Source organism: Glandiceps talaboti, chromosome 1 (genome assembly GCF_964340395.1).
Source record: "Glandiceps talaboti chromosome 1, keGlaTala1.1, whole genome shotgun sequence".
In the NCBI taxonomy this organism is placed as follows: Eukaryota; Metazoa; Hemichordata; class Enteropneusta; family Spengelidae; genus Glandiceps; species Glandiceps talaboti.
The window spans coordinates 12,618,800-12,634,289 of record NC_135549.1 but is presented as its reverse complement, the minus strand read 5'-3'; the positions used below and the strand labels follow the sequence as shown (position 1 = coordinate 12,634,289).

The window sequence follows — 15,490 nt, the reverse complement described above, 5'->3', positions numbered from 1 at the left end:
AATTAAGCTTGGTGCAAAGAGAAGTTTGTTCATGTATTAAAACTGAAAAAGCACTTCTGAACTTATCAATTTGAGAGTTTGAGAGTTTATTGTGTCAATACTAATATTGTCTTATGCAAATGTGGTTGGTTTTATTGTTGATATCAATAATAATTCTTTTTCACGGTTAACTTGTAACTTGTCAAATCTTACGACAGGACGCGTACTTCCCAAATATTCTGTCAAGGGTGTCCGTAAAGAAGTGGATGGTAACGTCATCATAGCAGGTAGCTATAGTGCAAAGGTCATAAAGGTCAATATGGGTGACTGCATGATAGTAATTATGGGATAGACTTAGGGATCTGCATAATGGGTTGAAGGGGTTGATATGGGTGATATCACTGACTTAGGTATCTGTGTAATGGGTTGAAGTGATGACTTGGGTCACATGGGTATACAACAGCATATCCTGATGGGTTTTTTCCTTTATTTCTAGACCTGTAAATATTAATAAAGTTTGCCAAATATAATTTTGTACATTTTTGTAGCTACTATATTTTTGTATTCATTTTCCACTGTTGTATACAATCTATTCATAATGTAACTATTTCATAAGTGAAAAATAACAATTAAGTTCGCAGGAAATTTGTAGGCAATGCATGACTATTTTCATTGGTTACAAATGTAGTTTATGAATGGGCAGATGGTAGCAAGTTAACTATGACCAGGGTTTAATTGGTTTTAAGTATTACCGGATGGAATGTGATTGGTTGGTGTATCATTAAGCAGGTGGTCCACACCATTGCATGACTATTTTCATTGGTTAGTTTATGAATGGATAGCTGGTGATGACTGATGACCAGGGCTTAATTGGTTTAATTATGTAACTAGACAGAATGTGATTGGTTGGTATATCATTCGACATGTGGTTATCCATTGCATGGCAGGTTAATTGTCAGCTAGTTTTTTGTAGGAGTACTACAATATTGATCGTACATCATAAATGTGTCTATGATGAGAGTGATGTCAGAAATCAAGTGATATTCAGTAAACTGCATGGAACGGATAATGTAGAGAGATTTTTGGTGGCTGGGTAATTATTGTGCATGTCATACCAAAAAACGTCCACATGTTTTATGTGCTCTTCTGTATGCAAACGTGCAATTGCAGACCGCCAAGCTACTGTTTCTGCACTGCCAAACCTCAGCCGCTATGGTAGACGTTCAGCTAAAGCCAAGGATTTACCAGGTAAACTGTACAGTTGGTGATGTCAGTATGAACATACAGCATGACATATACAAAATATACTGCTTTTCTACTCTATTAGGTAATTTGTATATCAAGGTGATGGTGTGAAAGTTAAAACTAAATTGCATGATTTATTGTTGAGAGAAAGTCACTGGTTTTCATACTAGTCAGAAACATACATGTGTCATCAGTTTTCCAGCACACAGTGTGGTGTGGTTGATGAGAAGGGATGGTTCTTCTGTGTTTTTTATGTGGATTTTGTTGGTTACTTCATTTTGTCAATCTTAGTTTAATCACTATAATCTGTGGTTTGGTAAGGTAACTTGTGCATCTATGAAACTCAATTTTTCCATTACCTCAATTTTCGTAACATGAGGACATTGGAATCACTTTGCTGATGAAATACACGGACACAGAACTGATTGGAAACTGAACCTTGAAATGAACAAGGTAAGTGTCATCATAGATGGTAATTTTCATCGGCTGTAATCCGTCTTTTCTTTTTCTCTTTTTTAGTGTTCAACCCCAAGAAGGCCTATGCAACTGGACGTGGTATCCAACCCAAGGGGCTACGTGCTAGGGAAGAGGCCATCTTCTATGTTCACACTAAAGATGCTGGAGAAGCTGAGTTGAAACTCCACATTATAGGTCCAGGTACTGTATTAAATTATTTTGTTGTGATAGATTTGTCAATATCCAAAGGTCCAGGTAATGTAAGGCTTCAATTGTGTAATTGGTTTTGATTCAACACAATTGGATTATTTAAATGGCTGGTGGGTTTCGGCTACTTGACTGCTAGTTTTTTGAAAGACAGTTGATGCAGTCACTGACCTCAGTGTGTTATCCATCTAAAATTGTTGCCAATTTGTTTTATTGTTTTCTCCGTGTAGGTGGTATTAGTGAACCAACACAAATAACCAAGAAGGAAGATGGCATCTACATGGTGAGATACAAACCATTCAAACCAGGTCGTTACATTATCAATGTCACCTATGGTAAAGAACACATATCGAAGAGTCCATTCACAGTCAACATATCTCCCGAAGCTGAAGCACCACTATCCTACGTCAAAGCCTATGGTCCTGGTCTTGAAAGTGGTGTGGTTGGATCACCATGTAATTTCACTGTTGAAACCAATGGTGCTGTAGGAGCACTTGGTATGTATCATCCACCAACTCAAAAAGTAGTCATCAGTATTTTTGTAATGATGTTGTTTAATGTTGTCTGTCAAACATGGTACCCCTGTCAGCGCGTATTTCTGCTATAGTCTCAGCGTTACATTTAGACGTAAAATACATCGCAAGAAAAGACAAATTTTTGATTTTCCAGTTTGTGAAAAACTGATTAAGATATATCACATTTGAAAAATATGACTTCTATTTGAAGCCCCTATTCAGTTGAATATAAAATCTCAACAAAGGAACAGTGGTGGCAATTTAGTTTGAAAAAAAAAATGTTACAGACAAAAGAATCATTGAAGAATTCCAAAATTGACAGAAGTTTGTTTGCTTGATTTTTGTAGGTTTCTCAATTGAGGGTCCCTCTGAAGCTGAAATTAAATGCCAAGATAACGGTGATGGATCTTGTGAAGTGGCATACTTTCCAACTGTGCCTGGTGAATATGCTATCCATGTCACATGTGATGATGAAGATATCGTTAACAGTCCCTTCATGGCACAGATTGCAGTCAATCCCGGTGGCTTTGACCCAACTAAGGTTTGTCAATAGTTTAAACAAAGTAATAGTGTATTTGAAGTACTGAGGGCGCTATGACAAATGTGCTTTGTCAGTAACAGACATAGATTGATGTTAAAGATATCTTGTATTGGAACTAGGGAAGCTACTGTGAAAATTTAACTTCATGGAATCTGAAAAATGCAAGTGTTTGAAGGCCAGGACACCAATCTGATCATTCTGACATGCATGTACCTTTACCTATATTTTAAATTCCTTGTGAAAAAGAATGTCCATAAAAATATTTTAAAAGCTGGCATTTGAACAAACCTAGTTTATCGCTATGCTTCAAACAGATGCCAATGATAAAGTTGATGTTGTGTAGGAAGATATGAATGCACTGACAAATAGTTAAACTTGTAGAAGTATTGTATGTTTAAGTAGTGGAATGTAACTGTAGTCTGTAGTCAGTTGTAAAACCCATCTATTTGTGATTGTCACACAGGTGAAGGCGTATGGCAAAGGTGTAGAGAAAGATGGCCCCAAACTGAACCAATTAGTGGAATTTACCATTGATATCAAAGAAGCTGGCAAAGCACCTTTGAAAGTAACCATAACAGATCAGTATGGTAACGATGTACCAGTTGACGTGAAAGACAATGGTGATGGCACATTTACTTGTACCTACACAGCACCTAGACCAGTCAAACATTCAGTCAGCATCACTTTTGGTTCCATCTGTATTCCCAACAGTCCATTCCGTGTGGAAATTGGTGGCGGTGCAGACAAAGTTAAAGTCTTTGGTCCCGGTATTGAGAAGGATAAAGTGGTTTCCACGGAAACAACCCACTTTACAATTGATGTTAACGAGGCTGGCGGACCTGGTGAGTATAGTTCTTGTTGAAGAGCTTTGTCACAGAAGAGATGTATTCTGGCATTTAAAGATTTTTTGAATTGTCTAACATAAGTATGTTTAATAAGAAGAACGAGTTTGACAATTCAATTGAACTATTCCTGAAAATGTTGTAAGATATAAAAAAAAGTACAGAGAGATATTTGTAATAGAAGCTCTTTAATTGATGCAGCCATTTGAAATTTGTAGTTTGCTGATTGATCATCACTTTTGTTGTATTATAGGTCCAATTTACGTTGCTATAAAATCAGCCCCTGGTGTTAATGGCAAAGGTGAGAAAGAAATCAAGACAACCATCAAGGACAATGGAGATGGTACTTACCTTGTCAAGTATACACCAGAAAATCCAGGAAAATACGCTGTTGCTATTGGTTACCATGGTAAACCCCTTCCACAGAGTCCCGTCTACCTGGAAGTTCAACCAAAGATTGACATTAGTAAGGTTTATGTGGACGGCCTGGAAGAAAGTAAGTCAATTGTTATATCACCTAGAAAGTGTTTGCTTTTATTAAAAAATTATATATGTTCATATCTATAGTTTTTTAAACAAGAATTTGTAAGAATAATTTTACATGTTTTATGTAAAATTGATAGTTAGATCTTGTGCATGTCTGAATCAATATTTACCAGAGTTGACAAAGTAAGAGGGTGGGGGTATGTTTACAAATGTAAGATCTTTCTTTATGGGTTACTTTAAAAAGTTTTTATTGTGTTATTTGAGATTTTTTGTCATTACTTTTAAATCATACATTACTTATTTTTTCAAATGTTAATTACCAGTAGTAAATTGGGTCAATATTGACCACATATGTAAACTTACCAAATTTATCTACCAACTCCTAATATTAATGTGATAATTATGATCATATTTATATCAAATTGTAACTTGTATCTGATAAATGAAGAGTATGATATCCCTTTCCCTCCCTTCCTCCCCCTTCCCCCATCAGCACCACCTCCCCCACTTCCATCCCACCTTCAATTACATTGTGAAATCTAGACAGGTATATTCACTATTTCCACAGATATATCCAATTCTACTCTGACTGCAGCCTGAGAAAGACTCAGTCAATGTTATTTACCATATTTAGAGTTCACTCTTTTCAGCATTTTAGCACAACTGAATAAAATTTGCAGTTGTGCAACAACTTCATTAATCGGTGCTAATTTTCAATTACATAAGTGTTTGTGTGTGTGTGGGGGGGGGGGGGGGGGGGGTAGTTGCCTCTTTTTCTTGATCTCATCAGATGAGATATAAATCATGATTTTGACGACTAAGCAACTGTGATGATTTTTGACCCCATATTTGTCATAATCCTTAGTTTAGAGCTTCATTAGAACGTAAAGAAGTCAGCCATATTGTGTATGTTCGTTTGTATTGATGATCCTCACCTTAATTGTCATACAGAGGTACTTCTTCAGAAAGTTGTTGAGTTTGACATCATCACATCAGGAGCAGGAGAGGCTCCAGTACAGGTCATCATCAAATCACCATCTGGTAAACCTGTTAAAGTTGACCTGGAAGAGACTGTTGATGGATATGGTGTTAGTTTTGTCCCTACTGAGGAGGGTGAGCATACCGTTGACATCACCTTTGCTGGTAAACCAATCCAAAAGAGTCCCTACAAGACTACTGCTATCCCTGGAGCTGATCCCACCAAATGCCGTGCATATGGCCCTGGTCTCAAAGGCGGTCATGTCAAAAAGCCTGCCAACTTCACCATTGAGACAGGTGAAGCTGGTCCTGGAGCTTTGGGTTTGACTGTAGAAGGTCCCAGTGAAGCAAAGATTGACTGCAAAGATAATGGTGATGGTTCCTGCAGTGTTAGTTACATGCCAGAAGACATTGGTGAATACAACGTCAACATCACCTTTGCTGATCAACATATTCCTGGTTCCCCATTCAAGGCTAAGGTCTTCGATGCCACAAAAGTGGTGTCTACTGGTCCTGGTCTGGAACCTGGTGTCCGCGCCAATCAACCTGCAGATATTGAAGTTGACTGCACAAAGGCAGGTGAAGCACCAGTTGAGAAGGGTGAATCGCCACTCACATGTGCTGTTATTAGCCCAACTGGTAAACCAGTTGATGCTGATGTTGATGATAATAAAGATGGTACCTTTGATGTGTCTTACTATCCAAAAGAACAAGGCCCACACACTGTTGATATGCACTATGGTGGATACCAAATCCCTAAGATGCCCAAGAAAGTACCAGTAGAGCCCGCTATCAAAACTGATGGTGTAAAAGTCTTTGGACCAGGGGTTGAACCTGAGGGTAAAGTTCATGACCTTTCTCTCCTACCGTGTGAAGTAGCAAGTACAATAACAGTAGTTCACGAATACTTACATCTCATACTACACTATAACCACCCATGATACAAGGCATCAGCTTCTACTAATACTATAGCTGCGTCTGTATTCCTTACTCTCTGCTTTCAGCAATATTTGACTAACACTTTGTTTCTTCCCACAAACAGCCTATTGCAACGCTTCATATGCCTGTACTGACAGCACAAGATCGGTTTACAGAATATCTGGTTCTTTCCTTAGCAAATAACTGCAGCTTTCTGTGCATAAATTGTTTCATTTAACATACATTATCTGTCATCTATTTCAGTCTTTGTGCTAAGATAAATTTGAAACATACAAATATAGATATTTACGATCTGTTTCAACAAAAAACACAATTCCATCCACAACATTAATCTTCCTAAATTATACCTTTGTAATTCTTGATGTGGTCTAAAACAACTTTGTTTATGTTCTGTTCAAATTATTTTGTCTGCAGTACTTACACAAGCTAAAAGTCTTCTGACAATTTTCGAAAATTTTCCAGCGCTGATACTTTTTTAAAATTTCCAGCCATTCCATTAAAAATTCTCGTTCTTCCCCTTGCACAAATATTCATCTGCAGAGAAACCTTTGAAAATAACAACAAACAAATGCATTTTCAAGTCAAAAAGTTTTATTTTCTTCTCACAAAATCTACCTGGCTTGGGTATTTTCCTGGGGTGTCTAAATGTGTTCTTAAACTCAATTTATTTACCTTTTTTTTTCAACTTTTTGAAGTTTCCAAGTTTGAGTATTGGTTATCTAGTTTCTTTCTTCATAACATGCGTCAGTCTCAACATCACCTTATTAATATCATTATTTCAATAAAAATCACTAACTTTCATCTTGTATTATACATTGTATTTCATTTTGTTTGCATTTTGTGTTTAACCACTTTATTTAACTCTTGCATGGCGTGTGTGTGTGTGTTTGTTTGAATAGACACTCATAACAACTAATTTGAACCAGACAATATTTACTGCTACTTTTATTCATTTCTTGTGTGTGATATTTTCAGTAAATTTTGAACAGCAACACTTTATTGTTTCTGAACTATAAAAATGGGTTTCAGAGGTTATATAGGATAGACAGGCGTATTACTAATATTGAATTGCAGAGTCAACATTTGCCGATTATTGAGAAAAGCATAATTCTTGACTGGATATTATAAAAAGTACAATTAAAATCATGAAGCCTGATACAAAACATTATCTGGCTCGACAAAAATCTTGCTGTAAACATTACTACATTTTATTGTCTGGCTCAACAAAAATCTTACTAACAACGCTACATTTTATCAACAAAAATCTTACTAACAGTGCTCTATTTTATTGTTTGGCTCAACAAAAATCATAACAACAGCAATGTATTGTCGAACAAAACGATAAAATGTTGCATTGTTGATAAGGTTTTTGTTGAGTCAGATGTCATGTTGTTATAGGTTTTATGATTTTAATTGTACTACTAAGTCATTTCTCATCGCTATATTCCTAAGCAACAGTTTGATGTTACAAATGTACTGTGGTTCTTTTCAAATTGAAACCATGTGTATATAGAATCACAAGGTAGCTGCAATATGCTAATAAATCAAAAAATATTTTGTTTTTGCTAAAAATCTGCCGGTCAGACTGGAAGTAGTTAGGCTTTACAAAGAGCAATAATTATGTGTTAGAAAAAATTAACAATCCAGAAACTGCAAATTAAAGGTAATAATCATCTTTTGATAGTAGTGGACAGATTTTGTTTCATATTTGACAATTTTGTATTAAGCTGACTTTGTCTTTCAATTTTCCCCCTAATATTGTAGGAGTGTTTTTGAGTTCACCCACTGAATTCACTGTAGATGCTAAACCTATCGGTGGCCTACCTGAAAATGCCCTGAAGTGTGCAGTAACTAACCCTAAAGGTCAAGTCACTGAACCCATCATTAAAAATAATAAAGATGGCACATACAATGTATGTTATACTCCAGAAGATGAAGGTATGTCATCATATGATATGAATTAATGATAATCTTTGCTTACACTGACGTGACATTTCCTTGGTTGTACAGAATTTAGCCTGTAACAGTAGGCATTCATTGGATTAATATTACATCAATTTTGTTGGAGAATGAATGAATGAATGAATGTTCATGGACTCTGGGTTGGTAGAATCAAATAAACCTTTCTATTCACAGAGTCAAAAAATTTCGTGGCAGCGAATCCCTCATGATGCTGACAATACATCAGTGAAAATTTGGAATTTGTTTTCAAGAATTGTTTTGTAATCTTTGTTTACACTTAGTAGTTCTTTGGTTGCACAAAATTGATGTAAAATAAATCTAACGAAGGCCACAAGCCATTATAGAATAAGTGGTTAATATAGGCAGGCAACTGGACCACGTCCATGCCATGAGAAAATCTACCCTGACTGTCACAGTTGTCAAAGTGATGGCAATGAGAAATTCTTGTTCAATATTTTTTTTTTTGCCAAGTAATTCATTGTGCCATTTAATGATATTTGTCATTTGTGAGAATCAAATACAAGTGGGGAAAAAAAAATGAATAAATGAAACAACCATGGTGGTTATTATAGTGTTAGAAAAGAGAAAGGCTACTAATACTGTGCAAGTCAATCTTTAGACCAGTAGATGTAAATTTATGGTTTTAATTCTACTGTCCACCTGTCGACAGTCAGATTTTATCGATGTCCTTTAGGTCAATAAAACAGCAATTAGATCTCTTCTACGTGTCCTATATTATTCTACAAATCTCCACTTGTCCTTTTAGTTTATATTGATTACCACACAGATGTTGTATTTTCATGTGAAATATTCCTTGATCTATTAATTCTGTGACCTACATGATATGCATTGAGTATGTTGTGAACTTACTAAGTGTTGGACATTTCAGGCATTGTCCTTACCATGGACTTATTGGCCCTAGCTTAAGTTTAGAATGACAACTCTAAAAGAGTAAACGATGGTATGATATATAGATTAATAACTACATCTTTTTGGAACTTTTGGGGTAAATAGTTGTTTTACTCTGTTTGGACAAACCTATTATTTCTTTTGGACATGATATTCAAGTTCACATTTTTTTCGAAAAAGTAAATTTTTAATGATTTTTTTTTTACTTCCTTTTCTTGAAATTTCTGAACTTATTGGTAAAGAAGATAGAGAATATATACCAAGAAAAGTGAAAAAAACACTAAAGTGTTCGGATGAATGCACCTAGCCCATAGCAATCACAGCATCAATGAAAATATCCATTTTCCCCCGACATACTGGAAGTAATGCTCAAAACTAACTGCTGATGTCATAAATCAGACTTGTGACACAATTCTGTGACTTTATCAATAATATTACTTACTTGACATTCTACTCTAGGTCCACACAAAGTCGACGTCAGTGTGGCTGGCAAGCCAGTTGGCAAGTCTCCTTACAAAGTAGGTGTTGTTGAAGGATGCGATGCCACTAAATGCAAAGCCTACGGACCAGGCCTGGAAGGCGGCAACACAAATCAACCAGCTAAATTCACTGTTGAGACTAAAGGCGCTGGAACTGGTGGTTTGGGACTTGCAATTGAAGGACCATCAGAGGCTAAAATGACATGCAAAGACAACAAAGATGGTACATGCAGCGTGGAGTATTGGCCCACCAAACCTGGAGATTATGACATCCAAATCAAATTTGCTGACCAGCATATCCCAGGTAAAGTTATAATACTCAAACAAAATGAATTTTCAGAAGGTATCGTTATATGTAGTTTGAGGGCTTTGTTCATCATCAGTCTTTATTTCTTACAGTTTTGATGATGTTTGTATACCATAAATGAAACCAAGTAAAGATGTAACTTTGTTTCAGAGGTAGCCATCTTTGTTGGGAACGGTTCTATGTATTCCCCATTGTCAATCAGTTTTATGTATTGTGGACTGTCTTTCCTGAACAGAACTTTTTGGATATTATTGTGCAATTAAACATTGTGAAAGAATCTGAATGTTTGATTTTGTTTATCGCGTATGGTTACCATGGTTACTGCCTGACTTTCAGTCTTACATTTATTGACAAACAACTGTTGTTCTTATCCATATACAGGAAGTCCATTCCATTCTACAGTCCAAGATGTCGTAGACCCAACCAAAGTCAAGGCCAGTGGTCCTGGTTTGGAGCGTGCTGGAGTCCGTGCCGGTGCCCCAGCTACATTCGCTGTGGATGCTACAAAGGCCGGTGTAGCCCCATTGGATGTCACTGTTATACCAGAAAAAGGTAAAACCATCACTGAATCTTGAAAATAAAACGGGCTATGTTGAAGTTTAATCCACCAGGTGTATTTTGACCAAACAATGCTATTGTCTGTTCCTTAAAAGAAAAAGAAGTGAAAAAAAAGCCACAAATTTTCTATTCATAAATGGCCCCAAAATTGTCCATGGTCTCTCCTTTCCAATGCTATTATATTAGGAGACTTGGCAAATACACAATTATTTGATGATTTGATTTTCTGTTCATGATTTTAACAGGACCCAAAGAGAAGGCAGTGGTCAAAGATAATGGAGATGGAACATTTGAATGCAGCTATATGCCTCAGACTGAAGGCAAATGTGATGTGGAAGTGAAATATGCTGACAAACACATCCCTCAAAGGTACACAATAAGTTAAAGAAAAGATTGTTAGGTTTTCAATTCAACCACCAGAGGGCATCCAATTCTATAAGATCTGACCATTTAGACTCAGAATACACAGGAAAGGAGATAGAGTGGGTTATATGATTAGAATATGACTCATTTATATTTTGACCGTTTCATTTGACAAATTCAATCTAGGTAGGTTTAGTAATGTATACAGCATTCAAAACCTGATAAGTTGTCATATACAATTGAAAGTTAGAATTTTTGCATTACAACATTACATATTCTAGAAACAAACTATCCATGTAACAGATACAAGATGTGGTAATTATGAAATGTCATGCAAGTTAGTGACAAAGTTATCACAAATAAAACAACAAAATATTAATGATTGTTTTTTACATTTGATAATTTCAGTCCATTCCACACCAAGATTCTACCATCTCATGATGCCAGCAAGGTCAAAGTCAAAGGACCTGGTGTAGAAAAATCTGCAATCCCAGCCAGTATGCCCATTGAATTCATTGTGGATACAAGAGATGCCGGTGATGCTGAGCTCACTATTACCATAACTGTAAGCCGATATAATTTTCCTTGTCAAACACCTATTCTAACTTACACAGTTTTGGATCTAGAAGATCTAGAAGTCTTTAATTAGTGTACTTAGTTATGCAGTATTGTAATATTGGCCAATGTTATAAGATGTGATCCTCCTGAGTTCACCAGTCATTTTCCTCAGGTTTTCCTAAAAAGTATGTAAAATTATGTAAAATTATGTAAAGATTATGTAAAATTATGTAAAAAGTATGTAAAATTATGTAAAAAGTATACGAAATTATGTAAAAAGTATGTAAAATTATGTAAAAAGTATACGAAATTATGTAAAAAGTATGTAAAATTATGTAAAATGTATATGAGATTATGTAAAAAGTATGTAAAATTATGTAAAAAATATGTAAAATTATGTAAAAAGTATATGAAATTATGTAAAATTATGTAAAAAGTATATGAAATTATGTAAAAAGTATGTAAAATTATGTAAAAAATATGTAAAATTATGTAAAAAGTATATGAAATTATGTGAACATTATGTAAAATTATGTAAAAAATATGTAAAATTATGTAAAAAGTATATGAAATTATGTAAAAAGTATGTAAAATTATGTAAAAAGTATGTACTGATGTACCCCTTTCTGTTACCAATGTTGCCAAAGCATAGCAAAAACCCTCTACCCAGCTATGGTATCTAATCAGGCTATAGCTGCTATGACATAAGTGCATGGTATCAGAAACACACATTCATCTAGAAAACTGACACATTGAGATGAATATATTTTAGTTGTTTATGAACACTCTTTCTCCAAAACCAGGATGCCAATGGCAAGCACATCAAACCAGACATCATTGATAATGGTGATGGAACCTACAAAATATGCTACACACCAAAAGATGTCGGCCGTTACACAATCACAGTGAAATACGGTGGAGACCTAGTACCATCTGCACCATGGCACGTTCGTACCACTCCTACTGGTGATGCAAGCAAATGCCAGATTATCGGTAAGTTTGTCCTGCCCCTTCTCCTTATCCTTTCCACCCCTTTACTTCCTGCTGTATGGTATCATCCAATTGCATTTTAGTAAATGGACATCATTGCTCAACAGGATGAAGGGTGGACAGGTCAATGTGTGGTGTGTATTTTTTTTTTAAAACGATTATTTTTGACAACGGTTTGTGAAATCTATATTAAGTATTCTAATTCTAACATTAATCTTCTTTTTAAGGAGTGCATTTCTTTTTACACTAACAGGACCTAAAGCATCTACTTTGTAATGCAATGGATAGCAAATAATGCACTTAGAGTAACGTTTTCAGAGTGCATGTGTTATCTTGGCTGTGTAGTTTCTTTCTGTATACATATCAATCTATTATACTATCTTCTAAATGACCTTTTTATTTTATATGCAGTGTGATATTGTGACTAGAGTTGCCATAAAAATGGCTGCATGAATCACTTGATTATGTTGACGTGGTCATATCTTTTGGATCGAACCATTTCAAGAAAGTCCAAACAAGCAGTTGTCACTGCTACGGTGTCAATATATACAAGCGATCACCTCAAAATTGTGCACATCATGGACAGAGTGAAATCATAACTCTCACACTGATTCTGAATATCTCAGTAAAGAAAAAAGAAAAAAATATATGTATCATCTAAATTCAAGGACCAAGAACTAGCATTGTTTTGCCAATAAAAGGAAAATATTCTGTAGCAGTTTAAAAAAGTGACTTAATAAATTAAGAAATCAATTTGTGTATCACGTTTTTTGGGGAGTTTTTGCATTTGTTTACCACATTTTTATTTGTCCAAACTGCTTTTCATTAGTCTATCAAAAGTTAACTTGAAATAGTGTTAGTTATTTTTGAGGTGCCTTCTAGTATATATTGACATTTGAGGGTGAAATTATACTATCTATAACTAAGAATCCTCATGGAAAGCATGACTAAATATGTATGGTAATAAACCTTTGGTGCTTGTATACCCAGCAAGCACAACTCTATTATGCTAAAAAAAAAAAGGAAAGGGGTGACACAAAGTGAAACATCTGGTACCAAACTACTCTGTATGTAAATTTAGTTTCAACAGGCCTGTATCATTGATTGGCTATTCTGTAGGCCCAGGGTCCCTTCTTAGCCAATCATTAGACTGCTATTGTTGAATATGTTATCCAAGGCTTTCACTTAATGTATGTTTGCATACAGAGCGGTTGGTACCAAACCAGAATCTATGAAAATTCATGGTTTTCAGTGTTAAAACCACTATTTCATTTTAGTCACATTTTATTTATTGAACTTCTTTGTTGTATGATTATTGTTATTGATGGTAAATATTCCATCTCAGTCAATATTTTTACCAGACATTTCAATGTCACCCTTCCCCTTTTCATTATATATATGAGAATTCTCAGGGACACATGTATGTGAACTACACTCATTCTTGGAACCATTATTTGCACTTCTGATATTAGTAATTGATCGTAAAAATCCTCAAGATTACATGTTTTTGTGTTTGCTGGTATACTAAGCAGGGTACAATATATGATATGGTTACTGGTATTCTAATCAAGGGGACAGTTAACAGACAACATGACACACGTGTTTGTATAACGGGCATGGGAATACAGATAACATGAATGCTTAAGTATACATAGCAGGGGAATACATTGATGAGTGCTGTTATACATAGCAGGGGAATACATTGATGAGTGCTAGTATACATAGCAGGGGAATACATTGATGAGTGCTGTTATACATAGCAGGGGAATACATTGATGAGTGCTAGTATACATAGCAGGGGAATACATTGATGAGTACTAGTATACATAGCAGGGGAATACATTGATGAGTACTGGTATAGATACATGTAGCAGGGGAATACATTGATGGGTGCTGGTATACATGATACCTGGGGAATATACCTGACATGAGTGTTAGTATACACAACATGAGTATTAATGCACATGACACGAACTAGTATACATCGCATAGGAATCCATTGACTTGAGGGCTGGTATACAGTACAGGGGAATCATTGACATGAGTATTGGTATACATAGCAGGGGATTCTCCTGGCACGAATGCTAGTATATATTGCAGAGGAATACACATGACACAAGTGCAACTGTATATAGCAGGGAAATTATACATGACATTAGTTACTACTGGTAGTATACATAGCAGGGGATTACATTGCCAAATGCTGGTATACATTAGCAGGTGAATACAAATGTATGAATGCTAGTGTGCATAGCAAGTCAGGGTTAATTAACATACTGTCTAAACTTGAATGGCTAGATAAGTCAGGGTTAATATACTGGCTAAACTTGTATGGCTAAATATAAGTCAGGGTTAACATACTGGCTAAACTTGAATGGCTAGATAAGTCGGTTAATATATTGGCTAAATTTGAATGGCTAGATAAGTCAGGGTTAATATATTGGCTAAATTTGAATGGCCAGATATAAGTCAGGGTTAATATACTGGCTAAACTTGAATGGCTAGATATAAGTCAGGGTTAATATACTGGCTAAACTTGAATGGCTAGATAAGTCGGTTAATATATTGGCTAAATTTGAATGGCTAGATAAGTCAGGGTTAATATATTGGCTAAATTTGAATGGCTAGATATAAGTCAGGGTTAACATATTGGCTAAACTTGAATGGCTAGATAAGTCGGTTAATATATTGGCTAAATTTGAATGGCTAGATAAGTCAGGGTTAATATATTGGCTAAACTTGAATGGCTAGATATAAGTCAGGGTTAACATATTGGCCAAACTTGTGTATTAGTTAGTGTGGAAGTCCATTCTAAGGATAAAAAGGGAATTTATTTATGAATCATAAGAAATTTGTGTTTGACTAAAAGTTACATAAGATACAGTTTTGAACTTAAATTGCCAGAGATTCATGTTCACCATCATACCAAGTATTTGCTTAGGATATGTTTCAAACGTTGGCAAAAACCTAACAACAAAGTACATTTAGGGTATGTTTGAAATGTTGGCAACTGTCTAGCAACTAGAGTGAATACTAATATGATATCAGATATGTCAAATTATGCAGGGTTTTGTCTATTTCCTCAAAATTGTATTTAGATAGAGTTTGTGGATGTCAAGAGCCTTAGTTGTGAACTACTTAGCTCAGAACACATTAACTCATCTCATTGTACTCAT

At 35.3% G+C, this 15,490-nt stretch overlaps 1 protein-coding gene across 1 annotated transcript in view; it reads left to right on the top strand.

Moving 5' to 3' along the window:
* Positions 1-15,490, top strand: part of LOC144434970 (filamin-A-like) — a 116,562-nt gene that overhangs the window by 59,835 nt on the left and 41,237 nt on the right. The window contains exons 8-19 of the mRNA XM_078123533.1: positions 1,744-1,881; positions 2,118-2,384; positions 2,750-2,943; positions 3,407-3,785; positions 4,039-4,281; positions 5,223-6,089; positions 7,953-8,126; positions 9,519-9,842; positions 10,227-10,397; positions 10,649-10,772; positions 11,175-11,331; positions 12,128-12,317. Of these exons, the coding sequence (XP_077979659.1) occupies positions 1,744-1,881; positions 2,118-2,384; positions 2,750-2,943; positions 3,407-3,785; positions 4,039-4,281; positions 5,223-6,089; positions 7,953-8,126; positions 9,519-9,842; positions 10,227-10,397; positions 10,649-10,772; positions 11,175-11,331; positions 12,128-12,317 (3,228 nt within the window). The remainder of the gene's footprint in view (positions 1-1,743; positions 1,882-2,117; positions 2,385-2,749; positions 2,944-3,406; positions 3,786-4,038; positions 4,282-5,222; positions 6,090-7,952; positions 8,127-9,518; positions 9,843-10,226; positions 10,398-10,648; positions 10,773-11,174; positions 11,332-12,127; positions 12,318-15,490) is intronic.